The sequence below is a fragment of the Sphaerulina musiva genome, assembly GCF_000320565.1.
Source record: "Sphaerulina musiva SO2202 unplaced genomic scaffold SEPMUscaffold_4, whole genome shotgun sequence".
Classification (NCBI taxonomy): domain Eukaryota; kingdom Fungi; phylum Ascomycota; class Dothideomycetes; order Mycosphaerellales; family Mycosphaerellaceae; genus Sphaerulina; species Sphaerulina musiva.
Window position 1 is genome coordinate 2,007,312 of NW_016017386.1, and position 23,285 is coordinate 2,030,596.

General features: G+C 51.4%; 11 protein-coding genes across 11 annotated transcripts; 4 read left to right on the forward strand and 7 right to left on the reverse strand.

Moving 5' to 3' along the window:
* Positions 1-392: 392 nt before the first annotated feature.
* SEPMUDRAFT_133010 (P-loop containing nucleoside triphosphate hydrolase protein) lies at positions 393-2,865 on the reverse strand (the record flags this gene model as incomplete). The annotated part of the gene is made up of 3 exons (XM_016902531.1): positions 393-1,823; positions 1,889-2,145; positions 2,199-2,865. The coding sequence occupies 3 exons, from the start codon at positions 2,863-2,865 to the stop codon at positions 393-395; spliced, it is 2,355 nt and encodes a 784-aa protein (XP_016761911.1).
* Positions 2,866-2,889: 24 nt separating this feature from the next.
* Positions 2,890-4,088, reverse strand: SEPMUDRAFT_163409 (uncharacterized protein; the record flags this gene model as incomplete). Its single annotated transcript, XM_016908053.1, has 1 exon — positions 2,890-4,088. The coding sequence occupies one exon, from the start codon at positions 4,086-4,088 to the stop codon at positions 3,291-3,293; it is 798 nt and encodes a 265-aa protein (XP_016761912.1). The 3' UTR covers positions 2,890-3,290.
* Positions 4,089-4,689: 601 nt separating this feature from the next.
* On the forward strand, positions 4,690-8,656 carry SEPMUDRAFT_65060 (ankyrin; the record flags this gene model as incomplete). Its single annotated transcript, XM_016909701.1, has 7 exons — positions 4,690-4,742; positions 4,822-5,062; positions 5,130-5,192; positions 5,263-5,571; positions 5,638-5,830; positions 5,894-6,735; positions 6,796-8,656. Coding segments are annotated over exons 2-7 (3,483 nt in total), but the record flags the coding sequence as incomplete, so codon positions are not given.
* Positions 8,657-10,072: 1,416 nt separating this feature from the next.
* SEPMUDRAFT_133013 (uncharacterized protein) lies at positions 10,073-11,005 on the forward strand (the record flags this gene model as incomplete). Its single annotated transcript, XM_016902532.1, has 3 exons — positions 10,073-10,283; positions 10,344-10,772; positions 10,841-11,005. The coding sequence occupies exons 1-3, from the start codon at positions 10,146-10,148 to the stop codon at positions 11,003-11,005; spliced, it is 732 nt and encodes a 243-aa protein (XP_016761914.1). The 5' UTR covers positions 10,073-10,145.
* A 369-nt stretch (positions 11,006-11,374) lies between these two features.
* Positions 11,375-12,231, forward strand: SEPMUDRAFT_148975 (uncharacterized protein). Its single transcript, XM_016905262.1, has 2 exons — positions 11,375-11,774; positions 11,849-12,231. The coding sequence occupies exons 1-2, from the start codon at positions 11,464-11,466 to the stop codon at positions 12,111-12,113; spliced, it is 576 nt and encodes a 191-aa protein (XP_016761915.1). The 5' UTR covers positions 11,375-11,463; the 3' UTR covers positions 12,114-12,231.
* A 180-nt stretch (positions 12,232-12,411) lies between these two features.
* On the reverse strand, positions 12,412-13,789 carry SEPMUDRAFT_163412 (uncharacterized protein; the record flags this gene model as incomplete). The annotated part of the gene is made up of 3 exons (XM_016908054.1): positions 13,013-13,789; positions 12,935-12,985; positions 12,412-12,435 (listed from the first exon to the last, which is right to left on the reverse strand). Exons 1-3 carry the CDS (start codon positions 13,679-13,681, stop codon positions 12,412-12,414), a joined length of 744 nt encoding a protein of 247 aa, XP_016761916.1. The 5' UTR covers positions 13,682-13,789.
* A 428-nt stretch (positions 13,790-14,217) lies between these two features.
* Positions 14,218-17,239, reverse strand: SEPMUDRAFT_125484 (uncharacterized protein). Its single transcript, XM_016901989.1, has one exon. The coding sequence runs from the start codon at positions 16,775-16,777 to the stop codon at positions 14,708-14,710; it is 2,070 nt and encodes a 689-aa protein (XP_016761917.1). The 5' UTR covers positions 16,778-17,239; the 3' UTR covers positions 14,218-14,707.
* Positions 17,240-17,536: 297 nt separating this feature from the next.
* Positions 17,537-20,906, forward strand: SEPMUDRAFT_125485 (uncharacterized protein). Its single transcript, XM_016901990.1, has 2 exons — positions 17,537-20,676; positions 20,772-20,906. Exon 1 carries the CDS (start codon positions 17,840-17,842, stop codon positions 19,130-19,132), a length of 1,293 nt encoding a protein of 430 aa, XP_016761919.1. The 5' UTR covers positions 17,537-17,839; the 3' UTR covers positions 19,133-20,676; positions 20,772-20,906.
* Positions 17,537-20,908, reverse strand: SEPMUDRAFT_65071 (uncharacterized protein; the record flags this gene model as incomplete). The annotated part of the gene is made up of 2 exons (XM_016909702.1): positions 17,537-20,676; positions 20,772-20,908. 2 exons carry the CDS (start codon positions 20,906-20,908, stop codon positions 19,905-19,907), a joined length of 909 nt encoding a protein of 302 aa, XP_016761918.1. The 3' UTR covers positions 17,537-19,904.
* A 641-nt stretch (positions 20,909-21,549) lies between these two features.
* SEPMUDRAFT_116813 (uncharacterized protein) lies at positions 21,550-22,305 on the reverse strand (the record flags this gene model as incomplete). The annotated part of the gene is made up of 1 exon (XM_016901286.1): positions 21,550-22,305. One exon carries the CDS (start codon positions 22,303-22,305, stop codon positions 21,550-21,552), a length of 756 nt encoding a protein of 251 aa, XP_016761920.1.
* A 187-nt stretch (positions 22,306-22,492) lies between these two features.
* On the reverse strand, positions 22,493-23,035 carry SEPMUDRAFT_148977 (uncharacterized protein). Its single transcript, XM_016905263.1, has one exon. It carries the CDS (start codon positions 22,820-22,822, stop codon positions 22,559-22,561), a length of 264 nt encoding a protein of 87 aa, XP_016761921.1. The 5' UTR covers positions 22,823-23,035; the 3' UTR covers positions 22,493-22,558.
* Between the last annotated feature and the right edge of the window lie 250 nt (positions 23,036-23,285).

Genomic DNA, 23,285 nt, shown 5'->3' on the forward strand with positions numbered 1-23,285 from the left:
GGGAGGGGGGGGGGGGGGGGGGGGGGGGGGGGGGGGGGGGGGGGGGGGGGGGGGGGGGGGATAGTAGTAGTAGTATGGAGTTGAATGATCTGTTTTTTTTTCTTTTTTTTTTTTTTTTCGCTCCTTTTGGGATAATGGAGACTTGTCTGGCTTGTTTTTTTTTTTCTTCTTGCTTGATATGTTTTCTTTCTTGCTGGCAGTAGCAGGACAACTTCCATTTGCCCAGGATGGCATAGTCAGGGGTTTTTCATTCATATTCATGCCAAGCCTAGTTTTCTACTGTTTTGGGAATGTATTCCATCAGCAATACCTTAGCAACACTCATGATGAGAATCCAGTCGTCTACCTACCTGCCTATCTATCTGTACATTCATACATACATTACACTCAAATCAAATCAAAAGATCATTCATATCATCTCCATGACCCGCAAAATTCCCATTCGTCATGTCGTCTTTTCTCCTACAACCCTCCTTCCCCCCCTCTCCGTTGTTATTGTTTGCTGCTGCTGCAGCTCCCAGTCTTGCCTCCTCGGTCCACCGAGGCTCTTTATACGCTTTGGGGCAAGAAGCGGGAATAATCTGCTCGAGCATCTCCAAGTCAATTGCTTTCTCCTTTTGTCTACTCCATGCAAGGGCGATTTTTAGCACGTTGCCGATTTGTCGACCGTTGATGACCCATTCTCCTAGGGATGTGATGTCTGCGTTGGATGGGAGGTTTATCATTGTGGTGTTGTTGTTGGTGTTGTTGGTGTTGGTGTTGGTGTTGGTGTTGGTGTTAGTGTTGCCGTTGCTGTTGCGGTTGCTGTTGCTGTTGCTGTTGCTGTTACCGTTGCCATTACCGTTACCGTTACCGTTACCGTTGCCGTTGCTGTTGCTGTTGTTGCCGCCGGGATTCTGCTTCTGTAAGAAATTCTGCCAAATTTGCGAGCGAGCATCGTGGTCGAGAACGGGGAATTTCAAGTGAACCTGGATGCGCGATTCAATGGCTTCGTCAATGGTTTGCCACAGGTTGGTAGTGAGGAACATGATGCCTTTGTAGTACTCCAACAGGCGCAGGAAGACTGCAACGAGTTTGTTGCGGTCCAGGGAGTCGACGGATCGTTTCTGGAGGTAGACGTCGGCTTCGTCTAACAGTAAAATGGCATTCCACGCGGCCACGTCGGCCATCTTTTCGCTCAGGGAGGATTCGATCATGTCCACTGCACCCAGGTCGCGAGAATCTACATAGTACAAGGGTCTCTTGGTTTTGTCGGCAATCGCTTCGGCCATCAATGTCTTCCCTGTTCCGGGGCTGCCACTGAGCAGGATGAGCAAGCCTTGTCCCTTTCCTGCAATGACATCCTGCATCAGTGAAGATGAGTGTTCGGCATGATCGTCGACCAGAGCGCAGACCAGACTCTTGTTGCCCTCGGAATGCACCAGGAAGTTGAACGCGTCGTCATTGAGGTCCAGGTCTTGCACACGTTCGATGTTGAACGATTTCCACGCCTTGCTGGCGAGAGAAAATCCGTCCAGGTACGGATCGAGTATCAGCAAGTTCTCGTCGCTCTTCGACACGATTTTCCGATTACGGCTCTGTTCGTCGAGCGTCAGGCGTCTAAAGTCCTGTATCGCTCGACGATCCTCCGTCTCCTTGTCCTCGGCCTCGGTGAAGGAGAAACGGCGACTCAGCAAGTTGACTCGCTGGCGCCGAGCCATTGCCCTCTGGTTCTCCTCTCGGTCTGTGGACCCATGCGTGTAGTATCCCGGCAGGACACTGACTTTCTGCGTCATGCCTCGTCTTCGAGACAGCTGGAAGTCGATCATGATTCTCATATCGCCCTGTGAGGAGTATGCGTCAGCAACCGATCATCATTGCGGGCTGGGATGGCTGCTTCGCCGCACACCTGCTTATCCCATACACTGCCGAGATTGTGCAATGAACCACCCGATCCCGTCCCATATTCGGGTGCGCGACTGAGGTATCGCATGTAGTGGTGGTCTTGAAATTCCAGGACGCGTGTACCACGTTCGATCATTCTCTGCTTCGTGCCCTCCTGATCTTGTAATCGATCCAGCGGAAAGACGGGTAGAGACGTGATGTCTCGCTCATCAGTGAAGTATGGAATCTCCAATGACTTGCGCACAGTTCCATAGCAGACTCCTGGTTGCTTGATCAGCTGGGGAATGGAGGTGTATATTCTGTGTATATCGTACCATCGAAGCGAATGTATTCGCATGAGACCGAAAAAGCACGCGTCCCTCCATCTCCGTCAAACGCAGAGGTCGCTCGGTAGCCTTGATAGATGTGTTCTCCTTCGGGAGTGCGCTGCAAGACCAGAGTGCCCGCGGGGAAGAGGGTCCAGAGAAGAGGGTAGGTGATTTGATTCTGGGCATCGAGTCGTTCGGTTTCCTCGATCGTCTTGCCCAGCTCATCCCTCATCAGATTCAGCAGAACTGCGAGATGTTCCTTGGTTTGGGGCTCGGCCTCCTCGTACAGCTCTTGGATCTTATGCCGTTCGTAATACAGACACTGCAGAGGAGCGGGTATATTGATCATATTTTCGCTCTCGCTGAACGAGATGCCATGTGGCTCCAAGAGAGGCTCTAGAATAAGGCGCAGGGGAGGCGAGAGGATGCGAATATGAGCACGGCTGAAACTTTGTGCCCGTGATGGATCGCCCCAATTGTCGCAAGTCATGTACTCCTGGATCGCATACCCTTCCCATTTGGTGCGCTTCTGCTGTGGAAAAGCCGGAGGTGCCCACTCGACCCATTTGGGTCCATTGTCGGTATCGACCAGATTCTCATAGAACGTCTTCAGTTCGGCTTTCTTGCCATACAGTTCATCCTTTTTCTTGCGAGTGACCTGGAAGCGAACCATTGAGGCGAAGAGCTTCCCGTTTAAGCTCGGAGGCAAGCAGGAGAAGACGAAGAGTGAAGGTGTTATTCTCGCAATCGGCTTTCACCAGTTGAACATGAGCAGGCCCGTCCGTCCAGCCATGAAGTACGGTAGAGTAAGGTAGATTCCAGTAGATCATGCTGAGCTGAGGCTGATCCGCATATAGACATCACATATCTGCACGTGCCTCATCCTGCGACGCTAGAAATGGTGGCTGTCCGCCCTCCTGCACGCGCGCTTATGGCAATGTATATTGAACGCCTCATTGCCTTTTTTTGTTTTTCGACGCAATTTCTCGATACTGTAGCTGATCTGCGCAATGGAAGCGAGGAGGATGCCGGGTAGAGGAGGGTCAATGTAATACTATGTGCTGCACCATGCCTTTTCTCGCACTTGGTATCAGCCCATTAAACCGTAGCCGATGTGCCAGGGGTGCGCTTCGCGAGAGTGTCCCGCTTCCTCCATCGATCCTTGAGCGCATACACCCACTCGTCGCCAATGACCCACAACCAGGCGAGCGACAATGTCATGAAAACGACGGCAACGATGATGATGGACACAATCGCAAACCAGCGGCACGTTTCCCCAAAGCCTTTCCAGTTCGTCGGCTGGACTTGTTCCACAGCCAACGCCACTTGCATCCCGTTCAACACGGTGGTGATGATGGCGAATGCGAACAAGACGGGGCCAAAGAACCTCCCAAAGTAATCGCTGTACTCCCAGTGTGTACGCTGAAACGAGAACTTCTGGAACAGCAGGCAGGCATAGAAGTTCAGCCGAGACAGTCGCAGTTCGCCGTAGCAATACCGGGAGCACACGTCTGCATCGAGCACATTTGCGAACTCGGATATGAAGTGGCAGTACTGTGGCCACGAGATGTCAGGTGGCAGCAGGCGTGCATCGTTCCTCGTAGCAATACTGAAATCCGACTCGTGCTTGATCAGGTAGCGATATGTGCGCATAAAGCCGAGCGCAGACCTTCGGATGCGCTCCGTCGTAGTGCTGCTTCCCAGCTTGGTAGCCTTGTCGGAGAGGAAGAGAGTCCAGAAGGTGTGCGAGAGGAGGTAGCGAGGGAGAGGCTTGATGAGCATGCGATCGTGACTCCACACCAGATGTAATTTGGGGTCTTCGGTGATTTCGATGCGTCTTCCGTTAACAATTTGGCCATGGAGCGCGTGAATATTGGCACTCGACTGTGTGGTCATGATCCAGAGTCGGGGAGCGGCAGCCTCGAGTTCGTCCGAAACGAGATCGGTATACAGAAAGTCGCGACATTGATCGGGCTTCTGGAGGTCTAGCCATGGGATTCCAGGCAAAGGAAAGGGTTTCATGTCATCGAACAGATCCAGATCCGCACAGAGTTGCTTGTCTCTGTCAAAGGGCGGTATTTTGACCATTTTTCTTTTCTTTTATTTTATTTTAAAAACAGAAAAGAAACAGTAGGACATGTCAGTTGGTATACTCTGTTCACGGTCCTCGCGAGATGTCATGAATGAATAACAAACAACGTCCGAACCGAAGCGAGACATGGCCACGATGCCTTTCGGTGGTACAGGATGGATGGATGGATGGATATAATGCGTGTGGGTGTGTGTGTGGGTATGTGTAAGTATTGGGTGATCATCCTTGACATCCTTGCCTATGGTGGCGCCAAGTGTTTCCGAGGGATGAATCCTTCTCTCATCCTTCTGACTTCTCTCATCCTTCCTGTCGTCCTTCTTTTTTCAGCTCATCACCACCCACCCACCACCCATTATTCACCATGCCTCCAAATACTTGTTGTCAACACGCACCACAATGGCCCACCACGGCAGTACGGGCCTCACCATTCTTCTGGATCGAGTCCAAGCAACCATCGAGTACACCTCACTCACTCTCCCACTCTCTCTCTCTATCAGAATGATAGACGTCCTTGAAATGAGCTCACTGTTGGCCCAGCATCGTTGCCATTCATGGAATTGGCATGCAACCCGACGAGGCCTGGACGGCCACGGCCACGGCAGGCGACCAAGACTCGGTCAACTGGCTGGTGGACGGCACAATGCTGCCGAAACTCGTCCCCGATGCTCGAATTATGCGATACGACTATGAATCGTCGTGGTTTGGAGCGGAAGCGAGCCACCACAGAGTGACGGCACTGTCGAAACGCTTTCTTCTGGCCTTGAAACGTAAACGCAAGGTCTTGTTGTTCTCCGCGCTTCCGCGTTTCACAAACAATACCATAGTCGTTGCTGACTACCGACAAGACATATCCCACACGGCCCATCATCTTCATTGCTCATTGCTTTGGAGGCTTGGTCATCGTCAAGGTCAGTCTGTCATCATGATGTCTCAAGTAACGAGCAGCAACTCTGATGGAAACATCACACATCACCGTAGGCCCTTCTCGATGCCATTGATGACAAAAAGTCATGGCCCAACATCTGGGAATCTACTGTAGGAATCGTCTTTCTCGGCACTCCCTTTCGAGGAGCCGATGGCATCAATCAGCATCAAATGCTCGAGGCTGCTTGTTTTGGAAATCCCTATAATAGGATGCAGAAGGAATCTTCCAAGATCTACGAAATCGGCAACGAGTTCTTACAACACCTCGTGGACCGCTTTACCACGGTCAACACGAGTATCGACACTCGTTGCTTCTGGGAACTAAAATCGACTACCATCACTCCTGGAACCCAGCAGCTCCCAGTCAGTTGACGTCTATGTAGTGCACGTCGCACATTCGGCTCGTGCAGACACTGATTTGGTATGTAGCACACTTTTGTGGTCAGTGAAGCATCAGGATGCCTCGATACCACCACGAACACGGGCAAGTACTCGCTCAATCGCGACCACTTCAACATGACGAAATTCGCCGATGCTTCGGACGAGGACTTCTTGACGTTAGGCGACATTATTGCAGAAATGGCCGACAAAGCTCACATGATGACGTTCAAGAAAGGCTTGGGTATGTAGGCGTTCCCAGCACAACCTACTTGGCCTGAAACGAGCCTGACTGGAAGCAATATAGATATTCGCCTGTCCTTTGGTGCAGATGCAGGAAATAGCACGAGTCTCGAAGCACGATCGGACGCCATGCAGAGTTATCTTCAGTCCCTCGGATCGTGTAACAATTGCGCGGAGAACATCATGGAGGCCAGCGTTCAGACTCTCGGTTGGATCTGGGAAGATCCAGACATTGCCACATGGCTGAAAGATGGCACCAGTCAACTATGGGTCACAGGAAAGCCTGGATCGGGAAAGTCGGTCATGATGAAAGAGCTCTTCCTCACGCTGCAACGACGCTCCTCCAACACGGGCGAGAACCTCATTACGGTGTGCCATTTCTTCAACAACTGTGGCAAGCCTACCGAAAAGTCATTCATCGGAATGCTGCAATGCTTTCTATATCAGATTCTGGAGCAAGCTCCCGATGTGCTGCCCTTGGTGGCAATGGAGCTTCGTATATCGGTCTCCCGACAGCGCAACTTGGATGGCACGTGGTCGCAGCGTAGTCTCCAGGCAGCGATGGAAAAAATCATCAGCTACGGGCTCAATGGACGACGGCTGTTCTTGTTCACCGACGGCCTTGACGAGTGTGACAAAACAACCAACTTTCTATACAATTTCTTCCACGACTTACTGGAACTACGTTTGGCTACTGGGGGTCATATACACGTCTGCTGTGCTACCAGATTTCTGGCCAATGACTCGATCGCATCTCAAATGCGATGCATACCGATGCATGAGCGCAATGCGAGTGATATCATCAACTATATCGCGAAAGAGTGGGCAGTGGAAATTGCGGACGATGAAGAGCTCGCAGATATCAGAGACCAAATTATCAGCCGTGCTGATGGTGTTTTCTTGTGGGTATGTATGAGACTCCTCCATTGGTGCCTTTATAATAGAACCAAGCTCATGCATCTTCAGGTGCAGATCGTCCTGGAGAGGCTGAGTCAAGGCCTTCGCGATGGCAACAATGTCTTTGAGCTCAGCGAGAGCCTGCAGAGCATTCCCGGCCAGCTCAGTGATCTGTATGACACGATGCTAAAAGGCATCCGTGACGACTATACGGACGAAATGCTTGCGATTCTCTCCATTGTCTTGTGTGCGAGCCGCCCACTGACTCTGCTGGAATTTCGATACATCTTGGCTCTCTGCAACCACAGCTTCCACGACCAAGAAGCAGTCGAAAATGGCAACACGTTTATCAAGACAGACGACATACTGATGAGACGTTTGCGTAGTCGTTGCGGAGGCCTGGCTGATGTCTGTTCGCCCGTCGAAACGATGACCGTGTCCAAAGTGATTCAATTCATGCATCAGTCCGTCAAAGACCATTTGCTTTCGCATGATAGGGTGCCAGGCTCGAAACTTCCACGGCCGGAGGACCTGTTCGAACTCGGCCATCGACTTTTGACGATTGCAAGCCTCAACTACCTCATGTTGCAAGATCTCGAAGGTGTTCCGAGCCACCTGAGCTCGTCACTGAACCTGGATCATCACGAAGAACTGCAAGAGCTTGCCGAGCAATACCCCCTACTGGAGTATTGCTCGAACAATTGGACGCATCACTACCACGAATCCGAGCATACGGGCACTCCTCAGTGGCAAGCACTCGAGAAGTTCTGCGACCTTAACGCTTCGGCTTGGTCCACATGGTGCACGGTGAGGAACTGGCAACTGCACCGGCAGAAGTATGCAGATTATCACTTCCTCACGATTGCAGGGGATATCAACATCGAGGTATTGATCGAGGTCATGCGCGAAACCGAACCATCGGTCTTGGAGATCGCGGTGCAACACGATTTTCTACATTTTGTGCGACGTCAGCTCGAGGCGGGCGATACGGTCAACGATGAAGCGCTAATGCAACTGGCCGCGATGAAAGGTCATGCCGCGATGGTGGAGCTGCTGATCGAGCATGGGGCGTCTCTGTTCCCCCGAGAGGGAATCACTCCCTTGGTCATCGCTTGTATGATGGGGCACACCAAAGTGGCCAAGAAGCTGCTCGAATGCGGCGCCGCGAGAGATCCGTTGGAGCTATACCAGCCTATCGCGGTGGCAGCAGGTCTGGGAAACGCCGATATGATCGAACTTCTGTACCAGCACGATCCAGAGACGTTCATGAATGGTGCTACTCGCCACTATGCACTGGGTCAGATCCTGATCAAGAACATTATGCGAATGATCTTTGCATACGGTGGGGACATGGGCGAATTGGACGAGGCGCATTTCGATGAGCTCTCGTTGAGCGAGAAACGACAGAGCACGGAGACGGCGATTGGTCTCCTGACGACGGATGGGATCAACTCGGAGCACTTTGGCCGTACCTTTCCGTGGCTGCTGTGGTTTCTGACCGCGGGCAGAGAAAGTATCGTCGAAATGCTGCTCGAGAGAGACGTGGATTTCTCCGTTACTGGCGCCGACGGCAGCACATTCTTCCTGATCGCGGCCTTTGCCAGCACGGGACAGGCCCTGCAGACACTGTTCAAACACGACCCGCAGCTTGCGTTTGCCGTCTCAGCCATGCACAGCACGACCCTCCACGCTGCCGCTGCCAATGCAGACATTAGACCTCTCCAGTTCCTGCTCGCAGAGGTTCCGAGTCTCGACATCAACGCACAGAATGACTACCAGGAGACACCGCTTCACATCGCCGCCAAACATGGCTTGGACGCACACATTGCTGCGGTGGTCAATTCCGGGGCGGATGTCATGCTCCTCGATAACATGCAGCGCTACCCCCTCCACTTGGCCGTGGGGAACAGTAACATCACCAACATACGAGGTGTCTTCGACTCTCTGTGCCCGTCGGCGGAAATGCTGGACTCCCGGTCGCACATGGGAGCCACGCCACTACACCTTGCCGCGCGATTTGGCACACACATCGGAGTGCAATGGCTCATCGACGCCGGGGCGAACATTGAGGCCTGTGACGCGAATGGCCAGACAATGTTACATGCCGCGGCGGCGAATGAAAAGGACGTGTCGGGAACAATCATCGAAATCCTCATCTGCAACGGACACGAAACCATCGTCACCGACGATTCCGACGCGACACCTTTACATAGTGTTCTCATGCCCGACAGCCTCTTTCCGTCCTCCTCCACCCTTCTTCGACCCATTTTCTCCGAGTTTGACGAGGCCAAAGCTCTGAAGATGCGAGACCGGTTTGCATCATTGACGGCGACGACGTCAACAGCAACAACGATATCTTCCTCGCTCGGCGCCCAGAACCGCATTCGGCTCCTCGTCTCCCACGGCGTAAACATCAACAGTCAGGACAGTGGTGGAAGTACCCTACTGCACTTTGCATGTGGGGGAAAGTCTGGAATGGGAGTAGATTTGGTGCGATATCTGATTGAAGATTGTGGCGCAGATGCCAGCATTCGCGATGATCGAGGATGTAGACCGTTGGATTTGGCGAGAGATGATGCAGTTCGAGCATTTCTTGAAGCGCGAGAGTGATATTTCTTTTTCTCATTTTACCTACCTAAATGTATTGAATATCCAGTAAGGTCAGGTAGTGAGTGAGTTGACTTTCCATCCTATAGGTACAGGTGTGTATTTTGTATGGTTTTCCCTCCCGATTCCTCACACCTACCTGAACACTCGGAGCCCTGATTGCGATGACAAGAATAGAAAAAGAGTAGGCGAGTTTTGCCTTGGCTTGAGAATCCTTCTCTACCTGGATCCTTTGCATATATATATAAAGAGGTTATAAGGTACCTACCTAGTCCCGATTCTCTCCCTTCCTTTTCTCTCCATCTCTTCAGCTTTGTGTCGCAGTAGTCACGAGACCCACTTTTTGGACGACGAAGAAGACGTTATGGTATGAGATATTTCTCCCTCTCTCTCCCTCCCACTCACATCAGGTTTGAATACTACACTACAGTAGGTGGCTGATATAATCAATATGATCCTCTATGCCCAGGTCCGACCTATCACAACTCAAGATACCGGCCTTAGAGTTCTCGTGGATGGAAAAGACGATGAAGGGAATGAAGCTTTGATTGAGTAGATCTTTTATCCTTTCTTCCTTCCCTTCCTTCCTTCCTTCTCAAACAAAGCATTTCCCACTAACCCAACAAAGCATCATAGCCATCCACGGAATCGGAGCCCATCCCTCGGACGCCTGGACCAAAAAAATCATCATCAGCTCATCCTCCATCATTCCCGACCACCACCCCGACCACCACCCCAACCAACCTCCCTCAGAGAAAGAAGAGAAAGAGAAAGAAGAAGAAAAATGGATAAATTGGCTATCCGATCACAAAATGTTACCCCAAACACTTCCTCGAGCGAGAATTTTGCAATATGGTTATCAATCGGCGTGGTTTGGAACGGAGGCGATTCAGACGAGGACGACGAATATTGCGGAGAGGTTTGGGATTGCGGTGGGGAGGGAGAGGAAGGTATGATTTCTTTTTTTTTAATTCTTTTTTTGGAGAGGGTTAATGGAAGTGATGTTTTAGAAATGTCCAGAGAGACCATTAATCATCATCGCACAATGTTTTGGTGGTTTGGTCGTTCTCAAGGCTATCCTGAAAGCCAACGAATCCTTTGGTAGAAATCACCACCACAACAGCAGCAACAGCGGCAATTTACTATCTTCCCTCGCCGGCATCCTCTTCTTCGGAACGCCTTTTCGCGGCGCACGAGGCATGTCCCAAGTAGAATTACTCGCTGCTGCTCGGGAAGAATATACCGATTCCGAAATCTATCCCGAGATTTTACAAGTGTTGCAACCGGGAAATGAATATCTTCAAGATTTGGTGGATCAATTTACGAGACTTCGGTCGACTTTGCCGGAATTGCGAGATTGTCGGATTGCGTGTTTTTTTGAGTTGAAGGCGAGTAATGTGGGGAGGATTGTTGGGGGGAGGGAGAGGAGGGATCGGATGGTATGTTTTTTCTTTTTTTTTCTTTCTTTTTTTTATAAATGACCTTGCTTTGGCTTACACTGGAATAGGAGTTTGTCGTCGACGAGAGCTCGGGATGCTTGGATCGATCGGAAGGGACGGAAAAGTATTCGCGGGATTGTTCACATTTTGATATGAATAAATTTGGAGATGCGAATGAAGAAGATTATTTGACAGTGGCGGATGTATTGATGGATTTTGCGAGGAGGAACTAGAGGAGATAAGGTAGTGTGGAGGTGGAGGTGGAGATGGAAATATCCGAGCCGAGGCAGTTGATAGCTAAGCGCCAATCAGATAAACGCCCGCTCCCGCGATTAGAGATTCTAGGCGCCCCGCCCCCGACTCCCAATCTCTGGATCCTCTCGCCGATCAAACACATTTTAGGTGCATCTTGCATAGGAGAGGGACAATTGGCAGTAAAGGAAGAAGCAAAAAAGTATGGCACGGCTTCTTCCATTTGTTTATTGTTTTGATTCGTCTCACTCGAGCCTCGGTCTCGCTGTCTAAGGTATCATTTCTCTTTAAAAAGAAACCAACTCCCTATACTACTCCCTTTCCTATCCATTTTTTGAAACACACACACCCACATACATCCCGTCCAACAGCCAACACCCACCTACTACACCTTCCCACCACCACTCCTCCTCCAAAGAGAAAAAAGAAAAAGAAAAAAATGGCCGCCCCCCCTTCCATCACCATCCACTCCCTCTCCGGCGCCTACGACCTCAACAAAACCCTCTCCGACAGCACCGGCGCCATGCTCAAAATGCAAAACATTGGTTTTCTCGTCCGTCAAGCCGCCAATTACAGTGCCATTACCGTCCATCTTTCCCAATACCCTTTTCCGGAAGATGCGAATGTGGTGCAGGTGGATCAAGAACAAATATCGACGGGAAATATGAAACAGTATGAACCGAGAATTCTGGATGGGGAGGTGAGGGAGAGGGAAATTCAGTATTGGGGGAAGGTTAGGGGGTGGAATAAGTATGTTTTTTCTTCCTTTTCTTTCTGCTTCTCTCTCTCTATACCTTTTGTTACTAATTCCATTCTTTCAATAGATATGTCAAACTCTCCGAAATCACTCAAGACGCCTGGTTAACCGAAGGCTGGGATCCCGAATGTTCAAGCGAACAAGGACAAGTCCTATTGAGTTTTACAGAAAGTGTGGGGAATGGGTGGATGGCGTGTCAAGTTTGGGGGTTTGCGACTGTTGATGGAGTGAGAAGGCATGTGAGGAGGATTTATTCGAAAAAGGGAAAGGAGGAACATCGCGTGAGGTTGGTTTATGATTATAAGGGGGATGTGCCTGCTGCTACTTCTTAGGAGGTGTGAAGGTAGGAGAAGGTGGAAGGGGCTGGATGAGAGGTATATAAGGTAGTCATGTGATATGATTCTGATGTAGCAAGGTTTGGTAGTGAATTGAATTGAATTGAATTGAATTGAATTGAATTGAATTGAATTGAATTGAATTGAATTGAATTGAATTGAATTGAATTGAATTGAATTGTACAGTATACTAGGTACCTAGGGAGGAAGGGAGGTACAGGTACTTACTGCTGTTACAGGTCAGATCTATACAAAATTCGGATACAATCTGTTCACTAGGTAAGGTAGCGACCGGTTAAGCAAGCCCGCCGGAAACCATCTCCATTTTTTAACATCCTTTTTCTCTTTTTCTTTTGTAGAAACTGCTTCTTTCTGCACAATGGATAGATTTAAGAAAAACATGTAAGTTTATGGAAATTCTACATCGAACTGTACACCGCTAGTCAATAAACAAATCTATGCAATAGAACATGCCTGGCGAGTAGCTACATACCTAACTCAACCTAGGAGGTAATGAATTTAGGGGTCGTGATTGGTTACGGGGTATCGGAAACTAAAGAAATGGCGCAGAATTGGAGAGGTGCCGACATTTTTTGTGTGATTCTGTGTGATTGTGATTGTGATTGTAACGTGTGGTGGTGTGTGTGTGTGTGATTGTATGTATACCTTAGGTATTTTTGAATTTGAATTTGATTTTTTTCAATTCTATGATTTGTTTTCATGACACTCTAAGTAAGGAAGACAGACTAGGTACCTAGCCACTCACTCGCTATATCAGGTAAGGTAGATACAATTCAGTCTTCTTTTCTAATCTGTACCAACCAACCAACCTCAATCTCAATCTCTCCCATCCCTCCAACTTTCTTCGCCTTGAAAGACTCTCAATTCCCTCCTACCCTCTTTTTCTCCTCCCCCTCCTCCCCATCAGCCGGAATCCACCTCCTCAACACTTGCTCTACATACTCCCTCGGCAAACCCTCTTGTACCGCATCCTTGATCCCACAATTCATACGAGAAATATATTCTTTTCGAATTTCTCCCTCGTCTGTCATTTCTCGATTGATGTATACCAACATCTTTTCCTTTCCGGGCCGTTTGGTGATGTCCGCTGGTTTTCTTTTCTTCTTCTCCTCATCGAGAGTCGAACCATCCTCATTCTTGCCAAATTCTTCTTCTTCCTCTCGCGACGACGACGACGACGACGACGACGACGATGCAGCAGCTTCAGGCACCGTCCAAAATTCACACTCAATCCACTCCTTCCGATACGCCACCGGAACACCTTCCCTCTCATCCAAAAGTTTCTCATCCTCTTCTTCCAAACTATACATCATTCCCCACACTTGATTCCTATAATCCCCCTCTTTCCCCTTCTCCTCTTTCTCATCATCACCCTCCTTGCGGCTATCAACCTCCACAATATTCGCAAACCCCCTCTGATAAATAATCCATTCAAAACCCTTCAATCTCACAATTCCCAAAAATTTACTCGAGGGACAACGTTGATGCATTTGGTGTTGCCAGAGATTACTTCCGTAGGCGAAGTAGATGGTTTTTTTCTTCATCTTGTTCTTCTTGTCCTTTGTATTGGATTGGGAGGAAATTGCGATATTGTTGTTGTTGTTGTTGCTGCTGCTTCTTCTTCCGGGATGCCTACAGAGTTCGTAGTACAGCTCCTCCTGAGAATCGGAGGCGTGGGAGGAGGAAGTCAAGTGGATGGTGAGGGAAGCGGAGGAGGAGATGGTGGTGTTGTCGTCCATGATGGGTGGGGTGGATAGGGTGTATTTGTATTAGCAGTCGAATGAAATGTCTCTAATCCCGGTCTGTCTGACTTATATTCTGATGAGAAAGGTCTGAGACTTTTGCATATAGAGAAGTCGATACATACATGTACCTCCTACATACATGCGTATCCGAGGAGTCTCTGACGTGCCTCCGAGAGACAAAGTGGAGTAGAGCGAAAGTCTAAAATCACGCTAAATACTAGGTATATTGGTGGAAGAACCAGCGGGGAATGGGAAGTTGATATAATAGGAAGTACTGTAGACAAAAGTACAGTAGGACAAAAACGAACTTCATCAGGTATGAGCAGAATGTTCCCATTGGGATCGCATAGAAGCCATTATGTCATGCATGCAATAGTCCGCGATGCTGCGTCTCGATGCTATGTATGCAGCTCCATTCTCGAAGCATTTTTCGTGACATCGTGAGGAAGAGTAGGACCTCGCTCCGCTATTATACTAGAAGTCTGCCTCCCTCCTGTACCCTACCGGTCCATGTTGGCCGCCATGAAAGCGCACCCAGACCGGCTGCGAGAAAACACACGTCTCGCTAACCCATTTTGCGCCCTGTAACCATGTCCCCGTCCATCCGAAGTCCAACGCCATGCAGTGATTCCCAGAAGGGGAAAACAGAAAGAAAGAAAGGGAGAAAAAGGAGAAGAAAAGAAAAGAAAAGAAAACAGAACAAAACTGTCTGTGACACCTCTCCATCGTATCCTCAATTCTAGCGAATCATCGGGTATCTTCGAAATGCATGGTGCCGCACAAAGCCATCAATCGTTGCCCCCGGTCTGTAAAAGTGCGCTCATCCTAGGAGCCATCCAGTTCTGGGACTCCTTGCGCACCAGCAGCAGCTTCACCACTCAACGTGGACTGGCCTGCGGTGGCCGAAGCAGAAATTTCGTCTTCATTGTCCATCTCGCCCTTGACCACATCGACACCCGTCTCGCGACACAGCGGGCACGAGTTCCGACCCGTCGTCAGCCACTGGTCAATACACTCCTTGTGAAACAAATGGTTGCACTTGACCAGTTTGCGTGCAACGTCCTTGAGTTCGAAATCACACAAGCAAACCAGGCAGCGCTGGTCGGCATCGAGCATGACCTGCTCACCACCTTCGACAGCCGTAGCAACCAGCTGTGCCGTCTTGGCAGCATCTTCCGGCATGCCGGCAGTCTCGATGTTGTAGACGCCTCCAGCGCTCTGGACATCGTCCTCGGTCGCAACGGGCGCCTTGGCGGGTCCGAGCAGGGCAGAGAGCAGCATCATGTCCTCGTAGGTGGGGTTTTCCGTGAAGAGACTAGGTGTGGTGAGAATGGGGTGATTTTCTGGGTAGGAGCCGCCGAGGACGTAGATGATCCAGCTGCGAGAGTCGCTATTACTGTGACGGTGTTCATTGGTCCCATCAGAGCCACCAGTGGATGTACGCGAGAGGGATGGCATGTTGTCCGGCTCGACGACCCCATTGCGGCGGGGATGGCCAGAGGCGAACCGAGGGTAGTGTATGTTCGGTGCTGTGTCTGATCGACGATGGATCCGATATGGCTCGGAATCGCCTAGGAGACCTGTGCCAGAGTGTGTCGAGCGTATCGAAGAGGTCTCTTCGGTGTGGGAGCTGAGCGGGCTCGCAACGGATCTGTGCAAAGTGCTGTTTCGCCGAGAAGACATTTCGAAATCTCGCATGCTATTGGCCACGAGTGAGGTTGGTCTTGATCGACTGGGAGTGCTGTTTCTGCTGGACATGCGGCTGAGCTCTGGAGTGGCGCTTGCAGGGGTGACTGGCGGTGGTCTCGGTTCCAGGTTATTTGAACTCGAGCTTGCGACACTCCACGGCCGTTGTCTTCTCCTCTCGAGTCTGTCGGGGGAGCGGTGATCTCGCTGATCGTCCATTCTGTCACTCAATCTACTCCTACCCATGCCAAAGCCACCCATACTGGCTCTTCTTCGGTGCCTGAAGGATGTGCCATTTTGCGGCGGCCGTAGTATTGAGTCAATGCTGTCGTGGCCGTGTGTGCCGAGCGCGTGTGCTGGTAGAGGCGATGGAAAGTTGCCGAGCGCATCGATGAATGGAGGCAGATCCTCGCTCGGCGAGCCGGTGCCTGAGCTGGAGTTGGGAGAGATCGACCGAATACCTACTATGATGATTGGCACCATCCGTCCTTCACTCTCCCCAGGCTGTCCGTTGGCGCCCACCATTGGTTCTGCAGGCTCGGATGCACCGAACCGGAACATACGGAAGAAGTTGAGAGGTGCTCCAGGAGTACCTGACTCTCCGTCACCCTCTCCGCTACCCTGTCGCAATGCAGACGCTATTCGGCCATTCTGTAGAGCGCGCAGGAAGCCGTCGAAGCTGCCATCTTCCCCGTTGCCACCTAGATCGCCCAACCCAGTGCTTCCCGTCAAGCTTCTTGCCTCGCGCAGTGCATTGTGGTCATCGCCCATGAGTGTTGCCGCCGTAGCTGCAGCCGCCACACTCAGCAGCCTGCTGAGCATCGCCGCCTGATCTTCGCTCCGGCCTGGCCGCATGCCTGACACGGACGAGGGGGGTCCGGGTGATCGGCGTCGTCGGAGTGAGGAGGTGAACTGTCGTAGCGGTCGGTCCGGTCGAAAGTGTAAGCGTCGACCAGGAACACGATTCCACGACGCCTCGCTTCTGCTGCTCGACGGCACCGGCTCGACATGTGGTTCGAACGTCGCATCATCTTCGAAGGTCATAGAAGTGTCTATGGAAGGCAGCCGGGGCGGCTCAAAGAAATCGTTAGGCTCGTCGTGGTGGCTGTCGTGATGGCTGTCATGAGCAACGCTTCGTGTGTACTGCGCTCGGTGGAAAGTCTGTGAGAAGAAGTCGCGCGGAGCAGCGCTGCTGTTCCGATGTAGCATTTCATGGAAACGCGAACGAGTCCGTCGTGCTAGAGTCCCACTTCGACTGGGCACATGGATGGCCGAGTCAGCTGGCAGCGGCGATTGCATGCTCTCGGCGGAGTCGTCGTCGCCAGAGCGCAACAACTGAGAAAGGCGGTTGGTATCCGCTCGCCGCCGCCGTCGCCGGGATATGTTCTGAAGTAGACCGTCATGGTCGACCGACTCTTCTGCGGTGCTCCGCTGGGCACTGGCGGTGGAGGTCGTCGTCTGCTCAGCGGATTGTCGTGAGGCTCCTTGGCCCATCTCAGCTCTCGGATGCTGTCTGCGTCCTCGTCACTCGCCCATTCCTTCGTACCCGACGCCAGTCCTCGGTGACAACCAGCAGATGCGCTCGACAGTGAGAGAGAGACGGCGAGGGGTGATGGCGGGGGGTTGCAGAGGATGCGTGTTCGGAGTGGTGTCGGTGTAGGTGACGGTAGTGGTGGTGGTGGGTGGTGTGAAGTGCGGTGTTTGATGTGTCTGAGTGGCCAGCTGATCAGCGAGCATGTACCTATGGACTAGACTAATGTGAATGGCGGCGATGAAGCGGCAGTGATCGATGATTGGTGCTTCTGGGTCGTATGAAACCGCTGGATGTGGCGGCTCAACACCCCTGCACTGGCACGTGTATATACGTTGATAATAACGAAGAAAAGGCCTAGATTCTTCCTTGAATCTTTCTTACCACTTTCACCGTAGGTTCATAAGAGAGAGAGAGAGAGAGAAGAGGAGAGAGAGAGACAGACTACGGTATTGACCGACTGTCGCACGCTGTCACTGCAGTGACTTTCGCCTCTGAAACTTGGCGTCACCACTCCGCCGCATCCTGCCCTCTGCCCTCCTGGAGTGCTCCACGGGCAGCTCTGCGACGGCGCGGCCACACTGCCCACGGCAACTCGTCGTCATTGTCTGAGACGAGCGTGACGGCAGGGTGCTTCCTGGTTCTGAGTGTCGGCTTACGCGCCCGAACTGCTCGTTGACATGTGTACATTGCCGAGCGGATAGCCGCCAGACCCGAAGGTGTGAAGCACAAGATACATAATGGCGTCTTTCGCGCCTGTCTACAGGTTGTCCAACTCGCAGCGCTCAATCCTCTCACGCGAGCGACAGCGTGGGCGCAAACGCAAGCGAGGCCAAGATGCTGACCATGACGACGACGACGATGATGATGAAAAAAGCGAAGCAGAAGCAGAAGATGGCAGTCCGAAATCAGACGACGAGCAGCCTGACAAGGCGGAACAACCGCCACGCGTGCTGCACCCGGTCAACCAAAAGGATCCTTACAATGTAGCTGGTTGGTCACGAGAGATACCTCTCCCAGGAAGGAATTTTCCTCACGCGGCTTTTTCGGAGACCGTTGTGGAGAAACGGAACGTCGAGGAAGACTTGGCTCAGCTGAACCCTCCCATCTACCTACTAAAGAAGAGCCCGGACGACCCTGCTGGATCCTTGAGAGGTCGACATCTCGACAATTTGACTGCGATCCTGCATCGATGCATGCTCCGACAGGACTGGAAGCGCGCTACGCGAGCGTGGGGATTGATTCTTCGCACCGAGATTGCTGGAGATGGCCCAGACATCAGAAAGCATGGCCGATGGATGATCGGAGCGGAATTGCTGATGCGAAAGGAGCAAACATACGAGAACAGTGTAGCAGGCTCCGACGACAGTGAGTCACATCGATCAGTAGTGATCCCGGACAGCAACTTTCAGCTCGCGCGAGAGTACTACGGGCGACTGGTACTACAACATCCACAACTCCAAGGAACCCACTACTCCAGAATCAGCGCGTGGGCTATACATCCAACACTGCTCAATATATGGATCTTCGAGGTGCAAGAACGATCGAGGCGGGCTCGGCAACAGCTCGTGGCATCTTTAGACTCCATGGAAGCTGCTGAATACAGTGACGTGCACAGTGAGCGCAGTGACAACTCAGAGCATCAGCAGGCGCTGTGTCAAATCCGCTCTCGTGAGCTCCAGGAAGCATCGCCAATCGTGCAAAAATTAGAAGAATTGCTCTCGAACCCTCCATACGACACTAGCGCAGAATTGTTGGAGCTGAGGGGCATGGTCAGCTTATGGCTTGCAGATCTGCACAAGGCGCTGGCTAGGATGAAGGACGATAGCCACGTGGAGAAGGAGGACGAGGACGACGAACCAGGCGAGTCTCAACCTTTCCAGATTCGGCACCAAATGCAAGCTCAGATGGAGCACGCCAAAGCCAAAGAGACGTTTCAGAAGGCGATGAATGCTGGCGCGAACTTGTCGCTGGAGAATCTGGCGTTTCTGGAAGGCGAGAGCAGCAGGCTGGACGACGTAGAGGATGAATGAGCTACCTACGTACTCGAGCTTACTCTGCCAAGCATTGCAGCCTAAGAGGCTTGTTCTCTATGACGGAGAGGGACATGAGGTACACAGCATCTCACAGAGAGCAGTGCACATGCCACCACTGTCGTCCAGGCCAATGCCCCTGTTGCCTTCTCGAGCCAGTATCGCACTCGTGTTTCGAAACCGCGATCCCTCTACCGCAGCCAGGTATCGAGATGTTGCGTTAGATGCATGAGGCTTGAAAGGATACCAGCAACGAGTGAGAATTCTGCCACAGCGGGTGGGCTCGATTGCTTATCCACGTTGTCACCAAGTCTCCCCTCTCTCAGACAAGACCACACGTGACTCGACACCAGCACTCCAGCTCCAACAAGTTCGCAGTATAGGGGCCACCCTAAATACGAAATTTCGTAGCCTAATAGCAACTCCTCGAGTCCCCGCAAAGCCTGCGGGACGTTCAGAGCCGCAGTTCACCCCCTGGTAGCTGTACGACAGAAGTTCGACTGCCCGCCCTGTCCAACTAAAGTCTGACTGGACCTTTGTATGTGCTTAAGAACACGAAGCTGAGGTGAAGTATAGCCGAGATTCGCTGTAATAGGAGGTAGTAATTGTCTTGGAGAGCAAGGAATAGTCGAGTGGCTCAATTTGTGCGTGTAGAAGACTTCCTCCAGACAGATCCTCACTGTCTGTGCCAATTCTCCCAGATCGCATATCCACAACGAGTCCTGCTTGCGGGAGTGGGCAATTCTTCTCAAAAATCATTTCCATATCTCTTCTAGTCACGTTTTCCTATACCATAGCCATAACCATTTGCAGCACCTACAATGCCATAACCACCCAAACCGCTTCCTAATCCGCCCCTCTCCACTCCACTGGTTCTGTCTCGACCATGGTTCTTCAACCTCCTCGGCAACTCAATACCTCTGAAATAAGCCACACAAATGGCCGCGGTCGCCAATGCCGTCAAGAAACAATACACCACCGTGCTAAACGTCAAATGCCCTCCCACGCCCGTCCATCCACTCGGCAGCAACGTGTTCGGATACCACCGGACACTAAACTGCAACGGCAGAGGGTCCCCAATCACGACCCTACTCGGAGGATCTCGTGAGATACTATAGGCCGTCGCAGCAGCAATCGTGCCTGGTGCAATTCCCCTCGGTGCAGCGTGCACGAGCACATTCATATGTGTCGCAACGTGCAAATGACTGAGTTGCAGAGTCCCCGCCATGGCGATGATCATGGGCGTGTAAATGTCGCTGAGACTGCCTTGTCCTTCTGTCAAATCCTTTGTGCTCTTTTCGTATTCCTGCTTCAACACGGACGGCGCGAGCGGTTTGGTCGGGATTCGACAGGTGAGAGGTACATCGTTGTGGACGTAGTATTCGAGTAAGTGGAAAAAAGGGTCGCTGATGAAGTCGATGGTGCAGTTGATGTCCTTTTCCACGCCAAAGATGAGTTCGAGCGGTCGGCCGGTTTCGTTGCAGGTGAAGGCCGGGACGTAGACGAGTTGGTGGTTGGCATCGGTGATGTGCTCGCCCGTCTCACTGTTTGTGTGTGTAAAGAAGAAGGGGGTAGAATGTCAATGAATGGTCGAAGCAAGGGAGGGATGGAGGGACGGAAAAGGGTAGGTAGTAGTTACACGCTTCGGTTCAAGCATTGAACGGGTATCTTGTCGCCCACTTTGTATGCGAGATCTCCCAGAAGGGGTTGTTGTTGTTGCGAGGAGGCCGCCGCTGCGAGGGCCGTGTAGAAGGATATGGCAAGGCGTATGACCATGGAGACGCCTGAAGGCATTGTGTATCAATCTCTGTTTGGGTAAAAGTTCAGGAGTCAAATAGTAATCATTGCAAAAAGTGACCACGTCGGCGTGTTTGTTACCCTAAGGTACCTCCTACCTCCTACTTGAGTATCTCGATCAGGGGTCTGTCTTTCTTTCTCAGCCACAGCATCAGCCTCGTCCCGTGGCGAAAGCAGCGCAGCCACTTATCTGCCGTTTCATGGTACGAAGATACGAAACAACCCATATCCACTAGTATATAAATGCTCTGGCCCAGCATAAACCGATGCACAAAAGTGCTAACTTAGGCGCTCCTGATACCGACGCGAGTACCGCGATGCGGGTAGCTTTGAAACATAATAATGTGGTTTGAAGTCTATCTAACTTTCACGAAAAAAAAAAGGCAAACGTCGTCCATCCCCCGGCATGTCAAAACGCGTGAAAAAAAGAGGCGACTAGTAGCAGGCAGAAAAAATGAAAGAATGAGTTGCTCACAAGTCCCGTCAAAAGCACTAGCAAAAAACAAATACCGCTCAAGACTATCCTCCACACATTTCTTTCCCTAGCTACAAAAGAGAGCGAAAAAAAACCCCCCCCCCCCCCCAGCATTGAAAGACATGCTGTACCAAGACCAATCAATCTACCACTTGGATGATACCGTAATTGTCGACGTGACGACGATAGTAGACGCTGGGCAAGAGGATGTACTTGTAGATTTAGATGTGGAGCCAGATGTAGTAGCCTTGGAAGTTGTCCAGTTTGCCCGAGGAGATGACATGGAGGAAGACTTCTTCGACGACGACGAAGAGGTGGACTTGGTCAAAGTGGAGTTGAAGGTGCTTGGGTCAGACCATGACTTGGTGATGGATGGGTAGCCGCCGCTCCAGCCAGATGGCTTCATGGCGGATGAAGTCGTGGAAGACTTTCTGGTGGTAGTGAAAGAGGAGCTGGAGCTGGAGTTGGAGTTGGTCTTCGGGGAGTTCAAAGACTTGAAAGATGGATCACATAGGACAGTGAAAACATCCTGCTCTCCGTCGCGAAGGATCCAAGCTCCCTTGTCCTGATCGGAAAAAGTGATGTCGACATTTCCATTACGAACCAGAACGATGGGCTCGGCAAACTCATCGAGTATTTGACATCGGAGTTCCTTGTTCTCGACGCCCGAGCTGAGATTGAGCTGGACGAAGTCGAAGGGGCCATAGGACTGTTCCGGGGAGGCGCTGTCGGGGAGATGGCGCTCTTTGAATATGGTGAGAGAGATTGTGTCGGACTCGGCAGCCTCGTGCCAAAGGCCCACGGTTACGAGGTCTGTGGGCTTGCTAGTGACGTTGGTCGGTGGTGCTGCGAGGGCGGATCCTATAGAAAGCGCACTAAGGGCGACGATTGCACACTGCATCCTGAGTGGATTTGGTCGTGGCTGAGGACAAAAAGAGGGATTGTTCTGTTCGAAGAATGAATATATAACAAATTCAACGATAAGGTGAAGGAACCTGTACCAAGGAGACAAGGAGACAAAGAGATGAATGATCTGTGTGGTGTAATTAGTAGAACAGAAACTGTAGGATAGTCCATTATTCTTCAGCAGTCTTATAGATGATTGATACGCATACAACCTACGGCCTGGGACAGGACGTACAGGCGTCAAGGTCCTAAGGACTGAACGCCTTGTTGCTTGTCGCAGCCCGATTTGAGCTGCAACCACACCGCATCGAGCTGACGACCGGATGCCCCGAATGTAAGAGGATTTTCCTAATCCCGTCTTCAGACATACCAATCCTGCGCCACTGTTGATGTTCCACCATCTGTTGATTGGCTTCACGGCGTGGATGAATGGCAGGCCTGATTTCGATCGGTGAGGTCTGCGCCGCGTCAACAGATTTGCACAACTCGTGCCTAATCATTGGCATGGACATTGCTTGATAGGATTTTCCTGGGCAACGTAAGAGTGTAGAATCTTGTTCGGTGGGTCTGACTGCTTTTCTAGGCCTCGCTGACGCTTACCGAGCTTTCAGCTTGAGGTACATGAAGTTGTTCCAGTACTCGAGCTTCTGGAAGGCTGAGCAGCAGAGTGGTCAGTGAGCAGTAAGTGCGTGTACAACAGAGTGTCATGGTCAGGCAATCATGCTCGAGAGTAGAGTATCAGCCGTGACCCATGGCATGACCCCGAAGAGATGCTTTCAGGAGGTTCAGCTCCGCAATGGCTGGAGACGTGACGGCGCCTTGAGTAGACCAGCGAACAGCGCAAGTGAGCGAAGTTCCATTGTTAGCAGTAGTCAATCGATCGGGACAGCGAACTGGTCTGCAAATATACCTGAGTCTTGTCAGTATTCGAGACGAGGGAAGTGAAGGGAAGAAGGAAAAGGAGTATTTACTCTT